Genomic DNA, 24,317 nt, shown 5'->3' with positions numbered 1-24,317 from the left:
GGGGTGATAAACACCCACGACATCCAAACAAAACGACCTACTCCCCTTACATTTATTTTTAAAAGATTCTGTGTATAGACTCCCAATGCATGCTTGAAGCCATAGCTAAAGGCTGCATGAACCACGAGCTGTCAGTGTCTTTGCCTTTGTTTTCGACTAGAGATGCATCCCACTCTGACACATATCTCTGTAGTTCAATTTGGGGCCAGGCTCTCCTCTAATACCAGGCATATTCAGTTACTTTATCAATGAGAGTGCTTAAAAGCCTAAGGTAAGGAGCTAGGAGCTGCTGTTCGTTTTGTGAGCTGGGATTCCTCACCAGAATAATTTTTTAAAGCAGTGGTTGTTTCAGCTGTTTCAAAGGCGCCTCCCAGCATGGTGACTTTGGACCCCATGTACCATCAAAAAAAAAGAAGAAAAGTTCAAATACAAACATACATTGAATGAAAGATAATCAATAATGATTCATAAGCACGTTGAATTTGACCATAAATAGACTTTGCACTCCACCACTGTAGGTTATCTCGCAAGCAAGGTTAAAGTGGACTGTCAAGGCTAGGAAGCGTTTAGCTGTGAGAAAATCGACGTGACACCATGTCGAACTGACTCCCTGTCCTTCCCCCCCATTTGGAAACAACTCCACCACTGGCCCGCACACAGGACCAGAGGAGGAAGACATATCACTTTGAGATGACTAATGCGACGTAATCGCTGGTGCTCGGTTGAGTTGAGTCGGTCCATGCTCGGAGGCCAAGTGACTTGAATGATGGCCCATTAGTGGCCGTACCATTCACACAGAGCCCCCGGGGACCCCTAATCTTGCGCACAGGCCGCTGACCCTCTTTTGAAAAATAGAGTCTTTGTTTGAGCCCTCTCTTACGGTGTGGCCCACAGGCTCGCACGCTGCGCCAGAACCTCAGCCTCAATGTGGGTGACATAATGATTTCTGGTTTTGTGTCGTCGAACTTCGTCGGCGTGATTACTGAAGAATATAGATTCAAGTTAGATAATGGCCCTTTGACGGGAATATTCGGCAATTATGCATAGGCGCACGCACAAATCATTGAAAAGCATGACATGGTGTAAGAAAGAAAAGCATAAAGACAACTAAAATGCACAAAAACAAACCATGTGAATATACGTAGATACTCATTTGGCTACCCTGCCTAATAAGGTGAGTACACTGTAGCCTACCTGCTGGCGGTAATTGGTACAGTTTAGATGCATCAAACCTTCTCCAAAAATCTCACCTTAGAACAAAATTGCCCAAAGGGTATTTTAAGAAACCCATGTACTGTGAGTAGACTGTCATTAACTGTAAGTCCTATCATTCCCCTTTTTACAGGATCCTACATTCGACCTCATTCACTATTTCCCCTGATCTCTCTCCTTTCCTCTCTTCTCCGCGTATAGAGATGATCACCAACAGTCAGATTGAGAGCGGGCTACTGAATGCAGACCTGAAGGACAAGGTGGTTTACACGTTGCTCCGCAAGCACCGCCACCAGACCAAGAAGTCAAATCTACGCTCGCTGGCTGACATCGGAAAGACGGTGTCCAGTGCAAGTAGGCTGTTTTCCAACATGGATAATGGTAATACCGGTGCCAGTTCGGTGCAGTCTTTTTGACCAACTTTTTTAATAGGCTACACAGCTATTTATAATGTTTTGGGTTTTTTGGGTAATGTTTTCTTTACATTGTTCTGTGGGTAAAGAGTGATAAACATAGAGAATTGGAAGACGCCAATGCTATTGGGTTAGCACTACTGCCCCCCTCTGAACATACCACATCGCAATGGTACTGAAGACGTTTGGAGGGAAAACCTGGTTGTTGCTGGTTGCCCTACACATATCCAGCGATTAACTGAGAGTCATTTGTCTGTGAGTGGTTATTTTAGAACGGAAAATTAGTGCTATGTCATAAGAAGGTTGTAGACAAGACATAGGGCCTCAATTAGAAAGGGTAAAAGCTATGCTAACACATTCCTCTCCCTCACGTTATCTAATTTTCTATCCTGATTCATTTCTATTGATAGAGAATTCAATTGTGCACTAACACGAACACTAATGAACGCTCTAACAATAAAACCATGACAGACAATCACATCATTCCCAGTAACAGAAATTAGGTCTTCCAAAAGTATTAATCCATCCTAACACCTAGCTTTACATTTCCACGAATGCAGCCGAATGGGCAGTAGCCAAAGATTTCACTTTCTTCCATCATTTTAGATTGAGACTCCACCACTGTTCAACCAGGCAGTGGTTTTTAGATTTGCATTCTTATTTCTTAAATGACCCCTTAAGCAAGTAACAGTAATGATTATCATTTGTTTGATATGAAGTTACAAATTCATATATTTTTATTGGAAATCCAGGCCTTGATTCATATTCAGAAAATGTGCAAATGAAATGTCATTTTATTACTCTTTTACTGATTGTTCATCACTTGGTTTTAGTGATGACTTGGATCACTAAAAGATGATTGGTTATTTATTACCAGTGACATTAATGACCACATAAAGCTAGCTATTTGTATCTCTGATCATACTGCAGTGGTGTTCAAAGGGTTCTAAAATTTTATTGAATCATATTTTATGATAGTGATTCATGATATTTCCACTCTTCAAAGCTAATTATTACAGTTACCTCAGATTACCTATTCAGTAGAACACATGCATCCCATTTTCTATAAATAAAATCATCTTGTAGATTGGCTTGTTCGGTAGATCCGTCTCTTCCTTCTCAAAACAAAAAATAGAAAATCATGTTTTTCCAATGTCTTGCTGTGGTTAACAAGTTCTCTAAACTAGATTCTATCCACTGGCCTTTCTTCCCTCCTTTTCTCTGTTCCTAACTCACCTCCTGCTTCTGGAAGGGTCTAAACCACTGCTTCTGTTACTTAAAGCTTGTCGTCTTCTTGATAACTTTACAAAACTGCATGAGACAAATATATAAATTGTGCTGTAAATAGTTTCAGTACCGGTACGGTATAGCTAGCACACTATTGTCGATGGGCATCACTCCACTTAGGAGCCAGTTGTATTTGTATTTTTAATATACAAGTTGTATTTCAGTGTCTAGGTTTCTATGTGCAGTGAGTCTAGAATTGAGGTCTTTCTTTTTGTAAAAATAGTTGAGCATTTTCTTTGGCCTTGAAGAAATGGTCTCAGAATCAAAGTCTGTCATAGAAGAAAGCCATACAGATTTAGACTTGGCCTGCTGGCTGAACATTAAGCGTGTATACAAATTGTCTATGCTGCACACTATAGATACACACTTCGTTAATGGGGGGGGGAGTATTTTTTTATCCATTGTCTTTCCAATGTTTAGGCATGGCACTTTTCTACTGGCTGCATCAAACTGACACTCAAGTCATTACTCCTACGTCATTTCAGTTGCTACAGTGGCACCAGGATTACCGGTCCAATATTTTCTAACAGTCCCTTTTCCTCAAAATTATACTCAGTCATCTACTAACTGCATGTTCTTGTGTTTGGCCCTGTTACAAGTGTCTGTGACCATGTATCTTGACATCCTACTCAGAAAAGTGTTAATCTCTTTGGCTGTAAAGGCTTAGTGTTTTAAATGTGCTTTAGGTAAACCTTTTGGGTGTAAATTGGAGTGAAAGAAAATGTGCGTTTTACTAACACATGGACCCAACAAAGTTTATAACAATACTATACAATGAATTGCTCTCAGCACATTACTGCATATTAAAAGTGCTTATTTTGATTAGAAAACATTCTGTAGTCTGAGGAGTAATTGTCACAATTCAGCTCATTTAATTTGAACAGTTCAGCCTTTGTTATAAATTTACAAAAGGTTCTCTTACTGGATGGATATTCAGTTACTAGAAATATTATCTCTTTACCTACCCACAAGGGTAACACAGGAAATATACAACATGTTGTAGATTATTCATAGAATCTTCATAATGTTGTTACTGCATGCATGACACCTTTACATGTTATATCCATTTTGGTGCTGTCATAGATGTGGAATAATACATGACACTTTCGGATTGCTTCAGATTTCAAAATCAAAAGTTTCATGTGTGTATATACAAATCAATATCATAAAATCCCTTTTATTTTTAAATCAAATTATGCTGGATAAATGTGCCATGATTGTAGTTATGAAGTATAATTATATGCATTTAAAGGTGTTATGAATGCTTATGAAGACCTCTATTTAAAGTCAGGTTTTACCAGGGTTGTTATATCCTTTAGCTTGGTCCAATTAACTTTGAGAGCCTTGTTCTTTTCACCCTACGTAACTCCATTCTCTGTCTGTTCTATATTTTCTGCATGCATGAGTGATAAACTGGGCTACTGTCTTTTCTGTAGAATCGGCCATCTTTCTTTCCATTCAGGCCTCTTTTCATATTGGAGAAATTAACTGTCAAATTAACCACTCAAGACTGTCTTTTACCAGGTAGTCCTACGCCCTCCCATCGGAACATGACCTCCAGCAGCTTGAATGACATCTCTGACAAGCCTGAGAAGGATCAGGTGAGTGTTTGTTCCCTGTTGGTCTCACAAACAACAGATGTTTGAATGAAGAGTAATTTGTGAGGTCAATCCTATTTCATCGCAATTTCCTGTTTACTGTGTTTTTTGAAAATGGTACACCATTTCCGAATAATTGTTTTCAAACAGTGTACAATTTCACAACCCCCACTTCCCCCAAAAAAGCCTCAAACCTAAAAAATAAATTGGACCTGGTTTCAAATAAGAGTTAACATGCAGTGAACTGTAAAAATGGCCCTGTACGAAGAATGTATATTTATTGTAAACTCTGTATACATCGACAAACTTTTCACCATGCAATGTCAATTGTGATCCTATGTTCAGCCTCTGAAATCACTCTGACTTAACCTACTTGTACATTTTAGAACCATGACTAAAGTACACCACATGCCAATCCCTCCTAGATTAGTCCAGTCCAACCTAGCTCAGTTTAATCATTATACTTACTGTACCATCAAGGCCAAGTCACTTTCCAGTCCACCTGATGGTTCACTTGCCCTGTGTCGTTTATCTTTTCAGGAGATCAGATAAAGGATCAGATAAAGGAGAGCCAGGTTTTATTTTCCAAGGGACACTTCTATGGACTTTACTCACTCAAAACAAGGGTTTTCATTGTATAGAGGGAAAGTGTCCTTGAGAGTTGTGTGGAAGTGCTGTGAATTAGCCTACAAGACTGTCCCAACTGTGGTATTGTTAGTCAATTAGCAGACTTTAAAGGAAGCAGGACTTTTGGCCTCAATGGGACACACCGGAAAGATAGTTTGTCTATTATTCTGCTTCAGTAGTGATTCAGTAACACCACACAGTCACAGTTAACAGTTGTTGCTAGTCTATCTTTCTCGGCAAGGGTGCTCTCACAGAGGGCCTCTATAATCCATGACCAGGTATGGTTGGATTTGCTGGTCCATGGTCACTCTTCTGTATCAGCACACTATAATGCCAGGAATCACTGTCTGTGTGTTCAAGTTTTTTGTGGCAAGATTATCTTGAGAACCGTGCACTGTATGTTCATCCAAACTTTCACCCGCAACACTGTAAGGTGGAATGCTCGGATGAGCATGTAATAGGTCTATAAAGTGTACAGCTTTCTAAGACAAACTCATGAAAGACAAGGAGACTTTATAGGCAGTTTGTTGGGAATACCTCAATTGGAAGCTAATTTTGGTATCACTATTACACAGATCCAGCCAGATGAGCAGACTGCTGGCAGCATTTTTTGATCAGCTTCTTTCAACAGGGTTTCTTTGAGGTTGTAACGATGGCTAGCTAACAGCAAGACAATATAAGGTTGATACTTTTTCCTTACAGTTAAGTGAATTTTGTTATGTTAGGGAATTCATGTGTTTACTGATGCAAAACCGCTGCCTGCGTCACGCAAACGTGCACAAACCGATTAAGCTGACAGTAAATCATCTAACCGACGTCAGCGGCTGCATCATGGGCACTGCACTCCTGGAATCTATAATTCCAGGAGTCTGTCTGTGTGTGTGTGTGTCTGTGTGTGTGTGTCTGTGTCACCGAATCAACTGAGTGACATCTTTACAGGCTGCATCAACAGCACAGGCACTAGGGTCCTTAATTTGTTCAAAGATTATTTAAAAATTGATCTCAATTTGGGTTGGAATACAGAAAATATATTTTTTTTCCCCACTGAGATGAATATGATGTTGTTTTAATAGGTTTGATTTCTCACCCTTCTCCACTTTTCTAAGGAACATTTTTGGCACCATTCAAATTGACTGTGTCTCCTCTCACTCTCAAGAATACTTTTTTGTTTAGTTGAAACATTGAACTTGGGTAGTATGTATCACAATCCATGCCAGGTCATCTGTAGGGCAGGTCGGCTTCTGTGGGTTAGCTTCGTACAACATGGAGTGTCAATTATACAACTTGGCTCTCAATCAATTAATTAACTTTCATGGCTCTCTCACGGTTGTTTTCAAGACTGGCTCTAGTTGGATTTTAAAATCGAATCACAGGGATCCCTAAGAAGAGCTGATGAACATCCTGTAATCCTCAAGTATAACAACAGAGCCTGATTCCGAAGTCAGATGTATTATTTTACTATGCAATAACTTCCCAATACATTCCTTTTAACCAACATTGTTTTCATCTTGGTCATTGAGATGCCCTTCAGACCCCCATTACATCATATTGGCATTAGAGCTCAATGACACTTTATTGGGTATTATGGCCATCTTAAGAAATCATGTTGAGCAAAGAAAGAAATGTAAAAAACTATTTGGGCAGGCCTGTCAGTCTGACCTTGTACTTGCATAGCTCACCAGAACAGTTGTAAACGTTTTTTTTTTTTTAAATGGACAAGGCAGAATTAATCAGACAGTGATTCTTGGTATCCTGGTATTTATCAGGGGTGTTGTTAGACATAAAACTCTACTGGGGCACAGGCCCCTATTCATATCCCTTTTTTTTCCAAGCTTGCTGCGCACAACGCACTACTCGGCTATAGAAACTCCCCTTGCTTAACCCACTATACAACAGTTCAGGGACGCAAGTTGATATCAGCTTTGGCAGGGACATCAATCGTTAATGCGAGCGCACACATTTTTTTGCATTCATTTGAGCTTCATGTAATATTGTTTTTATGTTTTAGCCAAAATAAGATGATCGGTAGGCATATTATTTATAAACTTTCTTTAGTTTTGTAATATTTTCTTAGCCTACCTCAATTCTGATTTGTGTGCCGAGTCCGACCACTGGACTGCAGTGGCTATTTGGCAAGCTCAGAAGAGTGCGCTAACATGGAATTCTGCGTGCATCGGTTTGTCTTTTCGGTTAAACTGCTTTGAAGTGTTGATTGGGATACTGCGTTAATTTTTTCCGGGATTATCAATCTAAATTAATGCACTGACTGATAAAGTACATTGTTAAAACTCAAACTTTAGATTTTACTGGGGCACTGCAGATTTATACTGGGGCACGTGCCCCAGTAAAAAGGGTCTAACGACGCCCCTGGTATTTAATCTGCAATTACGCACCATTTGAAATTTACCGGAATTGGTATGGCATTCTGAGCAGCACATTTAATTGAATATGTTCTTTAATTGAATTATAAATAAATGACATATGCCGGGGACTGATGCCAAACTTTAAGTATTTACTTAAAGTAAATATAAGTATAAACTAATTAAACTAAATTTAAGTATAAACTAAGTATTTACTTATACAGCTTTACACTAAGTTGTAAAAAAAACTGTACATCTGTACAAAATGTACATCATGGAGACAGGAATGAGATGCATAAAGGTTGTGGGCAGAGCAGCACTTTCTGGTTTGACAAGGAGGATCCCAATTTTAATGTGGCTAAACTGGTAAACTGTGGCTAAAAGTCAGATTCCAAAATGTACGACATCCCCAAATGAGCAAGAATGCCAGTTTTCCTCCTAATCTTGTGTTCACACAGGCAGTAGGGTAGGGGGTATGACCTATGACTCTTGGGGGGGTATCTTAAAATGTCATCAGTAATTCAACTTTCGACATGGATTGTATATTTTACCGGAACAGTGCAAATTATATAATGTACTCGTAGTAGAAACAGTTTCTTGGGAAACATAAATTGATGAGTGACTTTAATTGTTTTTGCTTAAAAACAATTTCAGAATTTAGTGTACAAACGTAGAATGTTGTATTGTTCTGTTTCTGCATCTATTGGAGAACAGTACGGTATGGAGCTCTTTGTCTTTTCTAAGGATATCCATGACTCCATGCTTCTGGGTAAATGTTTTCCAGTTACACTAGACGCAGGTGCTGTTAATAAGTTACACAGTGGTGGACCTTTTAACATGTATGATGTTTGTCATACATTCAAAATCGTGTAAAGCCATGGTACCATTGCCATGGTAGTGAGACATACTTTAATTACATTTCTATTTGGATTTTGTCAATTAAGGTAGCAAATCCAAAAAATGTTTTGGATTTGTTTAATTCTCTCCTGCTTCTTCCATTTGTTGGGTATAGCTCAGTGTTTTTTTAATCTAGAGGTCACAGGTAACCCTTCACCCCCCTCCCACATACACGCACACACACCTCCCCCGTGCCCCCCGTATGTCGCTTTGGATAAAAGTGTTTGCTAAATTAATACATTAACTCATACAGCATGTTCTTGGTAAGTCCTTGATATAGGTGGAAATGCTCATCTGTCTGAAGTAGATTGTCAACCTGCCACAGGATGTAAAGTTTAATTGGAAAAGTCTACCACAAGCTCCTTTGAGAGATTGTCCCAGGATTCGAATGTCCTGCTGATTAAACCAGTTGTTGGTCTCACTGAACAATGTGTTGTCATATGTCGGACTATGCCGGTTATTGCAACATATACAGCTTTTACTATCTAGTCACCAAATCACTTACCTGCTTTTCTCAGTCTTTCTTTGGTAAGAGAATTGAAGACGACCAGTTGACATTTAATACAATTCCATCCTACTTTATGTTGCTTGTCTAATTCTAACAGGGGCCCATGCTGGTGTGAAAGTTGGTTCAGGCTATCCTCTTTTGTGTTTTCAGTTGAGGAACAAGTTCATGAAGAAGTTGCCCAGAGACGCGGAGGCCTCAAACGTGTTAGTGGGGGAGGTGGACTTCCTGGATGCCCCGTTCGTGGCGTTTGTGCGTCTGCAGCAGGCTGTGATGCTGGGCGCCCTGACGGAGGTCCCTGTTCCCACCAGGTAGTGGCTCACTGTCGAGGAATCCAGGATTCCATACCTGGTTCTATCTATTATGTACCGGTTTTACATTTGCACAAACCCCCAAATCTTTTTCAATAAGGTTTTTTAATTTGACTTTGAGTATATCATAATAATCCCCTCAACAGTGTTATCTATTGCAAACAGCGATGTCAGAACTTGCAATAAATACCGTTATTGTGATAAGGAAGACAACTATTTGAAATTTTGATGCTGAATGAATGTAATATGATTATTTCAGATATTACAAATACATATTTTCATTTAAATAGCAAACAAACTCTTTTCTCCGCAGGTTTTTGTTCATCCTTCTTGGACCCAAAGGGAAAGCAAAGTCATATCATGAGATCGGGAGAGCCATTGCCACACTCATGTCAGATGAGGTAAGAACAAACTGAAAACAATAAAATAGTAATTTGAGATATGTAAATACATATAAACAAAGCAATGTACAAGCAGTACATATAGTAATTACAACAGATAATCAAGGATAATCTGTTATGGTGTTCAATGCAGATGAAAAATATATGCTGGAAAAATTCTATTTTAGGGGTTCAATATCTTCCATTGGTGAAAGAAAATCACATCAATGATTCATCAACATGCTACCAGTGTGCGAGGTAATTTTTCAAACCTAACGCGAGTCAGGTTTTTGTTGATGAGTTCCATGCATTCAGCAGCGTTTCCCATTGGTTTGCAATCCAAACCTTCGCATTGTGACGTCTCAGCATTTATACATTCAACCATACAGTATATTGTACCTTTTATTTTTGGTTGCACAGAACTGGAATGACCTACAGGACAAACTCATGCTTGAGTCTTGCCATGGTCTTTTATGTACATAATTATGATGGTCAACAAGACTGTATCATCTTATGTTCCTCTATAGCAATGGTGTTGAATCGTAGCCGGACATGAATGCACTTTTTCATAGAAATCTGTTGTGTTGTGGTTCTTTTTTGTGGGGGTTTTTCCCCATGTGTGGATTTTGACTTTTGGGAGATTATCGTTTTCCATGTATTTGGCCCTGCTGCCATTATGTCTGGTTTATTTAACTGTATGGTTCCTTTTTACTGCATTTTCTGTGTCGCAATGATTGCCATCATTTTACAAAGGAATTTAAACTTAATTGGTTGTTTTACTTGAATTAATTACCTGTATTGACTTGATACTGAATACAAAAATATTTTAGCATTAATCATTAAAACGTCATAGCAGACAACAATTAAGAATGTGTACATGCTGGGTATACAGTATGTATACTAATTATGTACATGTTAGTTATTCAATATTCAAACTCATTGTCTACATGTTCGGCATAAAGTATGTAAATTACTTGTCTGCATGATAGGATTACATCTGCAATGTAAACAAAACCTTCTCAACCTATTCGGTGGCCAACTTTTGTTGAGGCTACACAAGACGTACATGAGGAGGAATGGAAAATAACAAACGTCGATCAGTTTATTCTTTGAGTTACAGAAATGTTAATCAGGGTGCTCTAAATGTTACCCATCAGCTTGGTAAAAAAAACAAACAGGAGAGATGGCATTGCTCCCAGTCTCATTACCCCTGCAACACTGCAACTAACGGATGAATTCACAACATTAGCTGGATCCAGTTACAGTTTTATTTTTTCCACCACAAGGATTCCCCCCAGACTTTATATTCTTACAAAAATATTTCTGGGATTACCTTTCGCCTGCTTGCCTATGAACACGAGCAGTACAAAGCCGACCACCCCACTCGATCCTTCTCCTCCCGGGTTGTCCACCCGTTTTGATAGTTTGCTTTTGGATCACTATGAGCCACCATTGTCACCACCATTTAACAGGAGTGCCCCGTACTGATGGCTATGGTTCTTACTTTCCTTTGTCTGTGAAGGTCTTCCACGATATTGCATACAAGTCCAAGGACAGACAAGATCTTCTGGCGGGCATCGATGAGTTTCTCGATGAGGTCATCGTCCTGCCTCCTGGAGAGTGGGACCCTGCCATCAGGATCGAGCCCCCAAAGTCTCTCCCATCCTCTGAGAAAAGGTTACCCGCCACATGGCCACATTATGGCTCCTCATATTCCGTCATGTTCCATTAGAACTGTCATATTTGAAACAACATTGCATTCATGCTGTTAGGTCAGAGAGATTCATGTTGTGTGGTTTCGTTAGCCAACCCTTGAAACGAAGGCATACAGTGGGTTTCATCAGTCATCATTTTGAGTGATTCCTGATATTAAAGATACAAAAAGTTACCATGTATTCACTGTATGGCCATAAGCATGTGGACATCTGCTCAGTGTACAGAAACTTTTGTCCATCTCAGTCCAAAATCATGAGCAATAAAAGGAGTTGGTCTCCACTTTGCTGCCCCCTTTCCTGTGGAAGGTTTGTCAGCAGATGCTGGAAAGTCGATGCGGAATTTGTTCCCATTCAGCCACAATAGCATTTGCAGAGGTTGGATAATAATGTTTGCGCAAGGCTTTTTGGTCAAGTCAAGATGACCTTATGGGTGCTGTGAATCTTCATGGGTGCTTGCTCGCTTTGAACCAGAAGAAGCTTGTCAGGTCTTAGTGGCTTCAGGTGAAGTGACAGGCGACTAGGACTCCTTCCTGCCACTCAATCTGGGAGCGGGTGGTTAAGTACCCCAGCAGCACTTCCTGTGGCTCCAACGTTCAAGGGCAGAGTTGATGTTGTCACGATACATCCCGAGTGACCCAACAGCAGGGCAGACATTTTCAAAAGGCCTATGACGGTCTTAGTTGACAAATTCTACTAAAAGGAAATTCTGCTACTCAATATCAGAAAGGGGTCCTTTTTAGGACGAACGCAACACAAGGCCTCTCTTATATCATATCACCGCAACAATTGAGCAATCCAACAGTTTAAGTTTTTACATTTGTTTCCAACCATTATATCTACATCACATCCATTGTCAGCGCTCAAAATATTGAACAGAATGTTATGTTGTCTCACCTAGAAAGAACATGTATGCTGGAGGCGACAATTCCCAGATGAACGGGGACACGCCTTATGATGGAGGCCCTGGAGGGGGAGGAGGGCATGCTGTTGGTGATGAACTGAAAAAGACGGGCAGGTAAACTATAACTGCAAATTATACATGACTGCTTACCATAATGAAATTAACCCTGGTAAGTAGTCTTATCAAACAACTTTTTTGTAAATATCTCTTTTTGGTCACAAATATAAAACAAATGACAGTATAATCTCATGCCTCCCTCAAGCGTGACATTTATTTTTCTTTAAACTCGACAATAAATGAAAAAGTATTGTGTTGTACCAACATACTTCACTGTAGATACCGAATACTGAAAACACACATTCCTTCATTATTTTCTCTTTGAATCAGAATTTACTCTTTGCTGAACAACATGACATGAGAACATAACATATATTTTCCAAAATACTAAACTCTAAATAAAGCCATAGAAATTCCACAAATATTTTATATCACAGTGTATGATTAGGATTTCAGTTTATGACCGAACGTTTCAAATATATCCAGATTTGTTGATTGGCTGTAGACATGTTTGATTGGGCTGAGCCAAAATCCGTTTCTCACAAAAAAATATGTCAATAAGAAGAGAAACCAGATGTGCCCCTTCTTTTTACAGGTTGTTTGGAGGCCTCATGCTGGATATTAAGAGGAAAGCACCGTTTTTTGCAAGTGATTTTTACGATGTTTTTCACATCCAGGCCCTGTCAGCCATTTTGTTTATTTACCTGGGAACTGTGACAAATGCCATCACGTTTGGTGGTTTGCTCGGGGATGCTACAGACAACATGCAGGTAAGTCATCTTGATTCTGAAACCCTATTTATGGGTCTGTGAGGAAACAATGTGATTAGTAAACAATGTGGTTCATTCTGAATTAAAATGAATTAAAGCAGCAATGCAAGGATCCATATAGAGAGGGAAGTGGATGGGGCGTCAAATGACCATATGGCTTGGCTGTGGTGGTTTTACTGTTTGGCAGGAAACCTCATGTTGACTTTCCTCATCCATTCCCATATGTACTTGATGATGATGTTTAGGATCCTTAAAACTGCAGTGTAGAACTGCAGAGGCAGTCCTCAGTCACCTGAACTGCAGAGGCAGTCCTCAGTCCTCTGAACTGCCTCTGCAGTCCTCAGTCCTCTGAACTGTAGAGGCAGGTCTTAGTCACCTGAACTGCAGAGGCAGTCCTCAGTCACCTGAACTGCAGAGGCAGTCCTCAGTCCCCTGAACTGCCTCTGCAGTCCTCAGTCCTCTGAACTGTAGAGGCAGGCCTTAGTCACCTGAACTGCAGAGGCTGAGTGGTCTGTGTGTTCAGGGTGTGTTGGAGAGCTTCCTTGGCACTGCTGTCTCCGGTGGTGTCTTCTGCCTGCTGGCCGGCCAGCCGCTCACCATCCTCAGCAGTACTGGGCCTGTACTGGTCTTTGAACGGCTGCTTTTCAATTTCAGCAGGTATCCTTACCTACTTGCTTCTCTGTTTGTGTGCATATTTATAGATCTTTTTCCACATATATTTCAAATGTTTTTGTTCGTAGCATATGAAACTCATACAGAGGAAACCCATAGACTGTACACCAGCTTTCTCCAATTGCATGGTCATAGTTGGCACAGTACACGAAAGGAATAAGTATAACATCTATATTTCCAGACTTGAACATTTATAAAGAAAGCAGTACAGTTTTACAATTCTCCAACTCAAGTCGTGGAAACTTTTGTAAACACAAATCAATGATAATGGTCTTTACATAAACTGAACAAAGGCTAGAACCTATTCATTTTCAAACACCATGTTCCACTACAGGATTGAATGCATCGAATCATCTGCTGTTGTTTTTCTCCAGGGAAAATGAATTTGACTATCTGGAGTTCCGCTTGTGGATTGGCCTGTGGTCAGCCTTCTTCTGTCTGGTCCTGGTGGCGACCGACGCCAGCTACTTAGTGCAGTATTTCACCCGCTTCACCGAGGAAGGCTTCTCTTGCCTCATCAGCTTCATCTTCATCTATGATGCTTTCAAAAAGATGCTGAAGCTGTGCAATTACTACCCCATCAACCCAGACTATACGATCGACTACGTCACCCAATACGACTGCCTCTGCATGGCTCCGACGATCCTGGGTAAGGTTCTTGTCCGTCGGTTTTTGATTGGTCATTTGGGCTTTTGGTGGTTGCGTGTTTAGGCTAGTATGGGGTTTTTGTGGGCTATGCTGGGTGTCCTTTCTACATGATGTGTTTTCCGTTTGTGCCTCTGTGAAGCAAGACATTCAAGTCACTTTTTGCAACAATTGCAGAGTTGAACCGAATTACATTTTAGGGGCAGAATGTCAGAAATTATATTTTGAGCATTCGGCAACCAGTGTTTGTCTCATTTGAGTATTATGCATGGCTGACCAAAAAACCTGCATGAACACAACATGCTACACCAGTCAAAAGGAAAACGCAGAGGCAACAGAACATTTTAAACAAGCAGCACTTTTTTTTTTTGCACTGATGCATGTTGAATGCTCGCTCAAGCAAACTGACATGTTGGCATTCAGCGATTTTTGTGGTTGCTATTACTAGCACACAATATCTAGAAAATTCCTAACTAGGGTCCAAAGTTAGTCCATAAGTTAGCTTTTGGCTAAAAAATGATCCTTTGTAGCCAGACCACCAGAACCTAGATCATTGCCTCAATGGGTGTAGACTGTGTTCCTCTACTCCTACTGAATATGCCAGCTGTATTTGGTTTGACGCAGGTGTCGCCTCAAACAGGCTGTTTAGTGAGTGAAAACAGTGGAACAGGCAACGTCCTCAAGTTTCCAAATGTATTTGAATGCAATTTCTGAACTGTATTTAGACCAGCTGGGCCTTCTGACTCGACAAGTTCAATGGACTTCTAACACTTTCCAGATGTTTGACCAAAAGTCTGACCTTTTAGTCTTCCAAAGCTTTATTAGAAAAAGACCTAAAGTTACAATTCTTCCATGAGAATGAGTATGTATTAATTGGGTAAGGAGTCCATTGTAAAATATTTTGTTACTTGATATGTTGAGGAGGTGAAACATCCTGTTGTTTAAAATTGAAATATGAAGATTGTCCTTTTGGGTTCAAAAGAATATGTAGATCAATTTGTGTGTTGCATCTGAATGACAATTCTTTGTCATTTAGATCTTTCTCTTTTGACAAGTGACGTTAACATATATTTATTAACTTCCCTTTTACACAATGAATGCATAATTCTTACTCACACAATGGCTGTATCTTCTGTATATGACCATATGCATTTTATACTCACACAAAAACACACACAAACATGCACACACGTACACAAACACACACTAACATAAATACGCACTTGCACATGCACGCACACACACACAAGCAGTCTCTCTGTAAAATGTGATTGTCGTCATAAACCCAGTGGAGTTTAGTTTTGGTACATATTGATGGAGAGTCTTGTGCGTTTGATCAACTTATTATGTGAACAATGTAAATGTAAACATATTTTGAAAGACAATTGTTTAGTTAATGGTCTTTTTCTTTTTCTTTTACAATTCTAATCCAATGATTTACATTTCAGGGTTATTTGTCATGCTCGCAAAGTATATTTTGTAAATATACTAATGATAATATTAGTTGTGACATTTGATCGTGAGGCATGCTGTTGTTTTTCACAGAAAACAGCACTGAAGTTCTGGATGATCCTCTGGATGGCACATCTATCTGGTACTTTAACAACACAGACCTAGTGAGTAAGCCATCAGTAGCCTAACAACACAGACCTAGTGAGTACGCCATCAGTAGCCTAACAACACAGACCTAGTGAGTACGCCATCAGTAGCCTAACAACACAGACCTAGTGAGTACGCCATCAGTAGCCTAACAACACAGACCTAGTGAGTAAGCCATCAGTAGCCTAACAACACAGACCTAGTGAGTAAGCCATCAGTAGCCTAACAACACAGACCTAGTGAGTACGCCATCAGCAGCCTAACAACACAGACCTAGTGAGTACGCCATCAGTAGCCTAACAACACAGACCTAGTGAGTAAGCCATCAGTAGCCTAACAACACAGACCTAGTGAGTAAGCCATCAGTAGCCTATTCTCTCCATCCTTTGGGAAGAAAGGATGGTGAAAGTGCAGCTTTTTTCCAACAGAATTGTTATTGTATTCCTACTACAAATATCTTTTGGGTATTCTCTTTGTGTTTGTGCTCTGCCAAAAACGGGCTGAAACATTACTGAGTTCCATCATATTTGCTTTACAGCCTTTGAATGCCACATGGTCATCCCTGTCCAAGAAGGAGTGTCTGAAGTATGGAGGGGAACTGGTGGGCAAGGCCTGCGACTTTGTCCCTGATATCGCCCTCATGTCCTTCATCTTGTTCTTTGGTACCTACACATGCTCCATGTGTCTCAAAAAGTTCAAGTTCAGCCCGTTTTTCCCAACCACTGTAAGTTGCTTTAGCCTTCCCTTAAGCTTTTTACAGTGCATTTGATTTAGCTCTCTGTGCAAGATGGAACTGATGACGTTATACAAAAGGAATCTCCTCATAGCTCCTTGTCGGGTAGACTAGTTGGTTAAAGCATACCCAGGGATAGATTGCCTGTTTGGTAAAACATCTTCTACCATCAATTACCTGTACATTTGCCTGTTAAGACTACAGAAAGGAGCCAGGCTTTTATTTTGAAAAATGTCTGGTCAGTTCTATGACCATGTAACAAATAGCATTGGTATGATCCTGTGCGGTGTATCTTTTTGAGTGTCTACTTGTCTGTTTTCAAAGGTGAGAAAACTCATCAGTGACTTTGCCATTATCTTGGCCATCTTGATTTTCTGTGGCGTAGATGCACTAGTAGGAGTGGACACCCCCAAACTCATCGTGCCAACTGAATTCAAGGTATTGTGTCTTTCAAATATATACAGTATCTTTCAGTGACCACTCAATAGTTTTAAGAACATAACTTTAAATACAATTACTGTAGCCCCCTTTAAATTGCATAAACCCAATAATCAATTGAATAATACAGTATAGTTGCAGTCTATAAATGTGTATGACATGGGTTGGATACTCTTTCATAGTACAAAAGAATAAGAATATGTTCAGTTCATAGCTGTGTCAATCCAACTAGCTCAGTGTATTCTTACCAGAGTGTGAGATATGTATAGATGTATTGAATACAAATAATCAATACATAATATCGATGAAACAGATACCCAAACATGCATACAATTATAAAAGGCAGTGAAATTAAACTTGAGCCCAGGTGCACCAGAGCAAAAGTAATATTACATTTTTTAAGTCACTTGTAGCTTGTCCTTGTATACAGTAACATGCTGTACTTCTGACAGTAGTAGAAAGTGGAGGTCTAAGATGTACAAATGTACAGTCGCCGATTACAGATCAAATGTGACGCCTTTGAAAGACAGACATATGCACACGTTTGGCTTGTAAAAAACGTGTAAAACACAAACAACCTGACACTAACGACATTCATAAAATGTGACTTGTAAAATAAGAAACCAAAGGATATCAAAATGACACGAAAAGCTGTTTCAATATTTACAGAAATGATCATGAGTCGTTAATGACGATGAGTTCCTCAGAGTACGTCCCACTTCCCCACCCCCACTAACATATGTTCATTAAGATGCCAGTGAAATGATTTGTGAGTACTAAGTGTCCCTGACAAATGGCTTAATCTGATCCTGGATGTGTGTTGGGTATGTCTTGACGTCAATTCTGTGATGCTTCATCTGAGATGACCAACCAACCTGCTCTTCCAATTCCTCCCCCCCCCCAATTTGCAGCCAACGAGCTCCAAGAGGGGCTGGTTCGTGCCTCCCTTTGGAGGTAACCCCTGGTGGGTGTACCTCGCGTCTGCGCTGCCTGCCTTGCTGGTTACCATCCTGCTTTTTATGGATCAGCAGATCACCGCCGTCATCGTCAACAGGAAGGAGCACAAGCTGAAGGTGGGTAAGACCGCTGACGTTGGCGGGCCCATTTGACTCCGGAAAGCATTACCATGGTCCATTAGATACCCGTGGGTACAGGAAAATACGTGCTGGGCTCAGGGGAGGTTCCAGTTGGACACATGCTAAATGCAGTTTTTTTTTCCCCAAGCAATGACGGACTAGAAGTGTTTTTTTCCCCCCCAGTTGTCCCTGCGGACAGATCGAGCAGATTGAGGGGAAATACATATGACCATAGATGGTACAGTCATTATCTGTATGACACTGTTCAACTGATACATTTGAATCTCATGAATCTCTAAGACAATACTGGGCTTAGAAGCAAGTTGATTTCGATGAACTCTTCGTCATTTGAGACACTTGTGAACTATTTGAATGTGTTTATTGTACATCTTCCTTTATGTACATCTCCTCAATAGCTTTGTCTTTCCGGGGGGGGGGTAACAGAAAGGTGCAGGTTATCACCTGGATCTCTTCTGGGTGGCGGTCCTCATGGTGGTCTGCTCCTTCATGGGGTTGCCATGGTACGTGGCTGCTACCGTCATCTCCATCGCACACATCGACAGTTTGAAGATGGAGACGGAGACGTCCGCCCCGGGAGAGCAGCCCAAGTTCCTGGGCGTGAGGTAGGCACGCCACATTTCAAGCATAAACACCGTCTGGTGAGCAAATGTGTGTGCAGCACACCAAGTTTATAAACACATCGTACTACTCTCATGCTAAGCAGCATATTTACATTTCATACACCAATGACAACTATAATTATGATTGATGCTAGTAATTAGCACTTGAACACAAAATAACATTATTTCTCTGGTCATTCAAATGATTATCAAGGTGAATTATTTCATGATTAGCACATGCTAGCTCTTGCTAGTAAATCAAATGTTAAGAGCCATCAATAAAGGCCTGCGATATATTTACAATACCACAAAGACGTTTTTCACAGTGGAGAGTCTGTGCCAAATGTTTAGCTTGTTAGTCTTAGCCCTAGGAGGGTGCTGGTTACAGCTGTAAGCTGAGCAAACAAACGTGTTGAGCTATCTGTCCCCTAGGAACGTTCAGTTTTCAGTTGTTTTCTCACTTTGGGAGAGTTTTAACAAAGTCACTTGAACTTCAAAAATCTTTTAGTGTTAGCCACAAGCTTTTATTATAGGAATCTGAGTGTTGAGAGTATCTTGCTTCGAAGACATTTTCAACCGAGTTCAAAGAGTTTTTCCAAGACTGAGAATTTGCATTTGGGCACGTTTCACAATGGCACCTTATGCATATTTGCTAAATGTAATTATCCGGTATTATCTATTAATCACAGTAGATTTATTGACGTGACGTGTGGTTTGTTACTGTAAACGCATTCAAAGGTGTACCAGGTCTATCTATTACTTATAGACTTTATTCTGTATGACAAATGTCATTGTTTTTTTTTTCTTCAATAGAGAGCAACGAGTAACTGGTGTGTGCGTTTTCATTCTGACTGGACTGTCTGTCCTCATGTCTCCTATACTCAAGGTGAGGATGTTTGTGTCTCATTTGGCTGTGCATTTGTTTAGGAATCTGATTTCTGGGGATTGTGTCTATAATGTGAATCGTTCACACAGAAATGACGCAACCTCACACTCTCAAACTAACGCTCAAAACCCAGAACACTGTAGTACTATTTGTCCACAATGCTTCTTTTTTGACAGTTCTTTTTATAACTTGACAGTTCAGTGACCGTAGACCATCCAGTAAACTGTGCTCACCTTGCTGTTTGTTCCATCAGTTCATACCCATGCCCGTGTTGTATGGAGTCTTCCTCTACATGGGTGTGGCTTCCCTCAACAGTGTGCAGGTAATTTCTGCCCTCTCCCGTTAGAAGGCTTTCTGTGGCAGGTGACTTCTTTAGTTATGAGTCATTATTCAAGAAAGGATACAGTCATTTTTTAAAAGACCATCTTAAATACTCCTTCAGGAATGGCTTGGGGTAGTAACTTTGAAACCCATTCACACCAAGTGTAAAAAAATCCTTGGACAGTGACACTTCTAGTTATTTTCCTTCCGATAGCAGTTTTAAGGTTGCAGTGCAGACTGTCAGCTTTAATTAAGGGCTATTTAAGTCCAAGTCATGAAAGAAATTAGTTTTACTGTTGGATCATCAAAAGTTAGTGCAGCCATTTCACCAACAGTACTAATCCATGTGTCGGCTTGGTTGTTAATGGCTCATTCGGATACGAACAGTATAAAAAGTATAAAGTTACTATGGAATTCATTACAGTTTGGCGGGGAAGGTTATTTAACATACAGACAAATTTAACAAACTTGGTATGGTGAAGGTTGGGCGTTAAGTGGGACTCCATGGCCGGTTAGGGAATTGGGTTTGATTTGATTCCCGGCCGTGCCAAATGACGTTGTGTCCTTGGGCAAGGCACTTCATCCTACTTGCCTCGGGGGGGAATGTCCTTGTACTTACTATAAGTCGCTCTGGATAAGAGCGTCTGCTAAATGACTCAAATGTAAACATCCAGTGCCTTCTTCCGCACGTTTATGACCTGTCCCACGAACCCTTCATAACCTCCTCGGCAGTTCATGGATCGTCTTCAGCTGCTCCTGATGCCAGCGAAGCACCAGCCTGACCTGGTGTACCTGCGCCACGTGCCCCTGAGGAAGGTCCACCTCTTCACCTTCATCCAGGTGCTCTGTCTGGCTCTGCTCTGGATCCTCAAGTCCACAGTGGCTGCCATCGTCTTCCCAGTCATGGTAAGGTCCGAGCCTTCATGTTGAGCCTTCCTCTAGCAAAGATAAAGACCAAGATACAAAGTAGTTTTTTTATTTTTTTACATGGTTTTGAGTTGTGTAAAGAAATCCAAAGGGGTCTGGTAAAAAGTATTTCATAGATTAATCTAAAAATGATATACTGCTATTGATATATACATACACAATATCAGATTTATAATACAGAATTCCTGTATTGGTAAAATCCCCATCCACAGCTTTTTCAATCTACCCTTTAGACAAAATACTTACAGTATTTACTAAGATATTTTGTTACAACCTGTGTTGTAGAAGAAAAAACAGGTTGTAACAAAATATCTTAGTAAATACTGTAAGTATTTTGTGTTTAATGAAACCTACACCCTTGTTAAACATTTAATCTATTGGTTCTGTGTTGTTTACGTTAGTCAAGATGCTGACTTAACAGCTCTAAAGGGTAGATTGAAACAGCTGTGGATGGGGATCTTACCAATACAGGAATTCTGTATTATAAATCTGATATAGTGTATGTATATCTTCTGGCTGTTACACTGTGGACTGTATTCATGAATGACTTTTGAAATGTTGCTTTTTGCAACTTTTTAGATCCTTGCGCTGGTAGCTGTGAGGAAGTTCATGGACTACATGTTCTCCCAGCACGAGCTCAGCTTCCTGGATGACATCATCCCAGAGAAGGACAAGAAGAAGAAGGAGGATGAGAAAAGGAAGAAGAAGAAGAAGAGGGGGAGTGTCGACAGTGACGTCGACGATGTGAGAATTCTCTCTCTTTTAAATGGTTGACGAAGAAAGCAAATTAATTGGCGGTTTTCTTTATGGAATTATGATGAACAATTTAATTTAAAGGTGTGCGTAGATGTGTGTGCGAGGGTCCTTGTATATACAGACCCTAGCATGGCCTTCCCATAACGGTTGTAGAATTCAGGTTCAGGAAATCTTCTTCCATTGCTGTCTCCCCCCACAGTCTGACTACCCTTACAATGAGAATGTACCCAGCATTAAAATCCCCATGGACATAATGGAGCAAGAGCCCTTCTTAGGCGATAAGGCCTCCGACAGTGAGTACACCTGATCTGTCCTGACCGATGCGCTTTCTCAGAACGGAGGAATTAAAGGGAACTTCCCTTTTCCACCCTCACCACTGCTCTTGCTTTCCAGCTTCCTCTTGCCTCAGGGCCTTTCGTTTGTTGGTTCTCTATCGGAGGACGCGTCCGTCACTGCCAGTCTTTCTCACAGCTTAAGTGCATTCCATTAATTGTTGTCCTCGTTCTTTTCTCTAATCTGCTCCTTTGCTCCCTGTCTTTCATGCCACTCCATTTTCTTTCGCCACTTAAACGGCTCCATGAGTTATAATCTCTGTCTTAACCTACAGTCTGAGGCGACGCTTTCACACAGGATAAAAAAAAAAGATTGATTCATTTCAGTTCCTGCTCCGATGCTAACTTCTAATTTACTGTGAGGGGGGGAAATTATGTTAGGATAAAAAAATAAATTAAAAAAAGATCACCGTAAGCATGATGTCTAGATACTGTACAGGAAATGCATCTTAACCACGTGTGAGCTAATAGTCCGGGGGAACCTTTCTCTCCACAGGAGACAAGTCCCCATCATGCCAACACCACTCTTCGTGCTGAGCAGCTTCGCTACTACCAGGACAACTGCTTGTCAAGGTGACATCTCGTTCCCAGCCATGAAGCTAGCAACATGCAAGAGTCAGGAAAGGCCACAATAGTCTGTGGGAAAGGGGAGGGGAGGGGGGAGAGGGAGGTCTTACTTTCTCATCTGGCATCTTTCAACGTGAAGTCCTGCTGGGGGGGGCAGGGATCTGTCAGTACCTGTGTCATGTAAATCAGACATTACTTCAAAACATTGGCTCATTATTTCCTTGGCATGAATTGATCATTGTAATCTTTAGATCAGATTTACAGTTTAATCTCGGACGAGCATAACGTACATTACCCTAAAAGAAAAACACCAGCATTGGGGTTATAATCATCCATCTGCAGTGGCCACAGGCTGTGGATAAGGTCAATTTGGCTGACGCGTGCAGAGCCAATTTCAGAGCAAGATGGCATCTTACTGTAAATCACACAAACATAGATTCACTTAATAGCAGATAGAAGGCATGGCTGTCAGGCTTACATTAGTAGTTCACCCACAGTCTTTCTGACTTGTAAGGGAAATGCAGGACAATTACAGAAGATCAAAGTGATTGCAGTGATTCAGTACATATAGTTTTTGTATAAATGTGAATGAATTAGGATTAATCCAGTTTAATAGGAATGCTCCCACAATATAAATGTCACTATTGTAAATTATATTTTCTGTGTGTCTGTTTTACAGCCCTGAAATGAGTCCACTTAAATCTGTGCCTCAGATTAGAATAGACATCGACCCAGATGACAACGGATACTACTGGAAGAGCCACGGGTCAGAGACGTCCCTTTAGACATCACACTGCCTCCCACTAGCCTTGCTCGTCCTCTCACACATGCTGAGAAGACCTAGAATACTCACACTTAAGTTCTCTTTCCTCTTAATTACGTATCTCACTTTTACACAAAACCTAACCAAACCGTCAAGTTTAAAGTTCAACGAATGGGATGCAGGCGTAAACGGAATGAACCCATCAAAGAGATCAAATAACTTAATTTTCTATAGACTTTTTTGTTGTCTATTGGTGGGGTGTGTCTTGCATACTTGAGCATTAATGTGTCTGAGAGGTGATTTCCTTACTACTGTTCTATGCAATCCTTATACCATCTTGATTGATAGATATGCTGCAGCTTTTTATGACCACACAGGGAGTCCCCTCCTGATCTGTTTTGTATTGCTCTTTGACTTTTTATATGTAAAAAGTACAATGTAAAAGGAATGACTGTAATCAATTTCAAATTGTAGCAGGAGAGAATATTTTTATTTCACTTTTCTTTGTAGCTCTACCTCTTGTTTTAAGTTCAAGGCATTATATAAAACAAATGCCATGAGTTGATTTTGGATGCAGCATGACATTTTAATATTTGTTGATCTCTCCATTGTGTTCATTTAGGGGAAATATATATTACTGTACTTGATTAAAAATAGAAGTAACAAATTATTGTAATTTAATTCATGTTTAAACAATATTTGGTCTTTGATTATTTTGTATTTTTCATTGCAGTGATTGTAACTCATGGTTAATTTTCTCATGTTTGTTTAAAATGTGTTCACATCAACACATTCTCTTTTATTATGTGTTCAACTAACTTGACACAGTACATGTAATCTGGGAAAATAATTCCACTGTTGTATTTTTCTCCCCTTTCCTTACTTCCTGATTTTTCTTACTTCCTGCTCTTGTCGTGTTCAGCTTTGTGTCTTTAAGCATGTACAACAT

At 40.2% G+C, this 24,317-nt stretch overlaps 1 protein-coding gene across 3 annotated transcripts in view; it reads left to right on the top strand.

Moving 5' to 3' along the window:
* Window positions 1–24,002, top strand: part of slc4a4a (solute carrier family 4 member 4a) — a 38,111-nt gene extending 14,109 nt beyond the window's left edge. The window contains exons 7-27 of one of the 3 annotated variants that reach the window (XM_067228373.1): window positions 1,414–1,566; window positions 4,437–4,513; window positions 9,053–9,210; window positions 9,524–9,611; window positions 11,113–11,267; window positions 12,204–12,320; window positions 12,859–13,033; window positions 13,557–13,690; window positions 14,080–14,354; window positions 15,896–15,966; window positions 16,488–16,673; window positions 17,007–17,120; window positions 18,032–18,193; window positions 18,641–18,819; window positions 19,630–19,702; window positions 19,956–20,024; window positions 20,756–20,929; window positions 21,530–21,694; window positions 21,906–21,999; window positions 22,535–22,611; window positions 23,285–24,002. In XM_067228373.1, the coding sequence (XP_067084474.1) occupies window positions 1,414–1,566; window positions 4,437–4,513; window positions 9,053–9,210; window positions 9,524–9,611; window positions 11,113–11,267; window positions 12,204–12,320; window positions 12,859–13,033; window positions 13,557–13,690; window positions 14,080–14,354; window positions 15,896–15,966; window positions 16,488–16,673; window positions 17,007–17,120; window positions 18,032–18,193; window positions 18,641–18,819; window positions 19,630–19,702; window positions 19,956–20,024; window positions 20,756–20,929; window positions 21,530–21,694; window positions 21,906–21,999; window positions 22,535–22,575 (2,660 nt within the window). In that variant the 3' untranslated portion in view covers window positions 22,576–22,611; window positions 23,285–24,002. Of the gene's footprint in view, window positions 1–1,413; window positions 1,594–4,436; window positions 4,514–9,052; window positions 9,211–9,523; window positions 9,612–11,112; window positions 11,268–12,203; window positions 12,321–12,858; window positions 13,034–13,556; window positions 13,691–14,079; window positions 14,355–15,895; window positions 15,967–16,487; window positions 16,674–17,006; window positions 17,121–18,031; window positions 18,194–18,640; window positions 18,820–19,629; window positions 19,703–19,955; window positions 20,025–20,755; window positions 20,930–21,529; window positions 21,695–21,905; window positions 22,000–22,534; window positions 22,612–23,284 lie in introns of all 3 variants that reach the window. The other 2 variants (XM_067228372.1, XM_067228374.1) reach the window with 2 other exon arrangements.
* Window positions 24,003–24,317: the final 315 nt, after the last annotated feature.

This window comes from Osmerus mordax, chromosome 24, assembly GCF_038355195.1.
Source record: "Osmerus mordax isolate fOsmMor3 chromosome 24, fOsmMor3.pri, whole genome shotgun sequence".
In the NCBI taxonomy this organism is placed as follows: domain Eukaryota; kingdom Metazoa; phylum Chordata; class Actinopteri; order Osmeriformes; family Osmeridae; genus Osmerus; species Osmerus mordax.
Note: the sequence above shows the minus strand (reverse complement) of the source record. Positions and strands in the feature narration are given on the sequence as shown.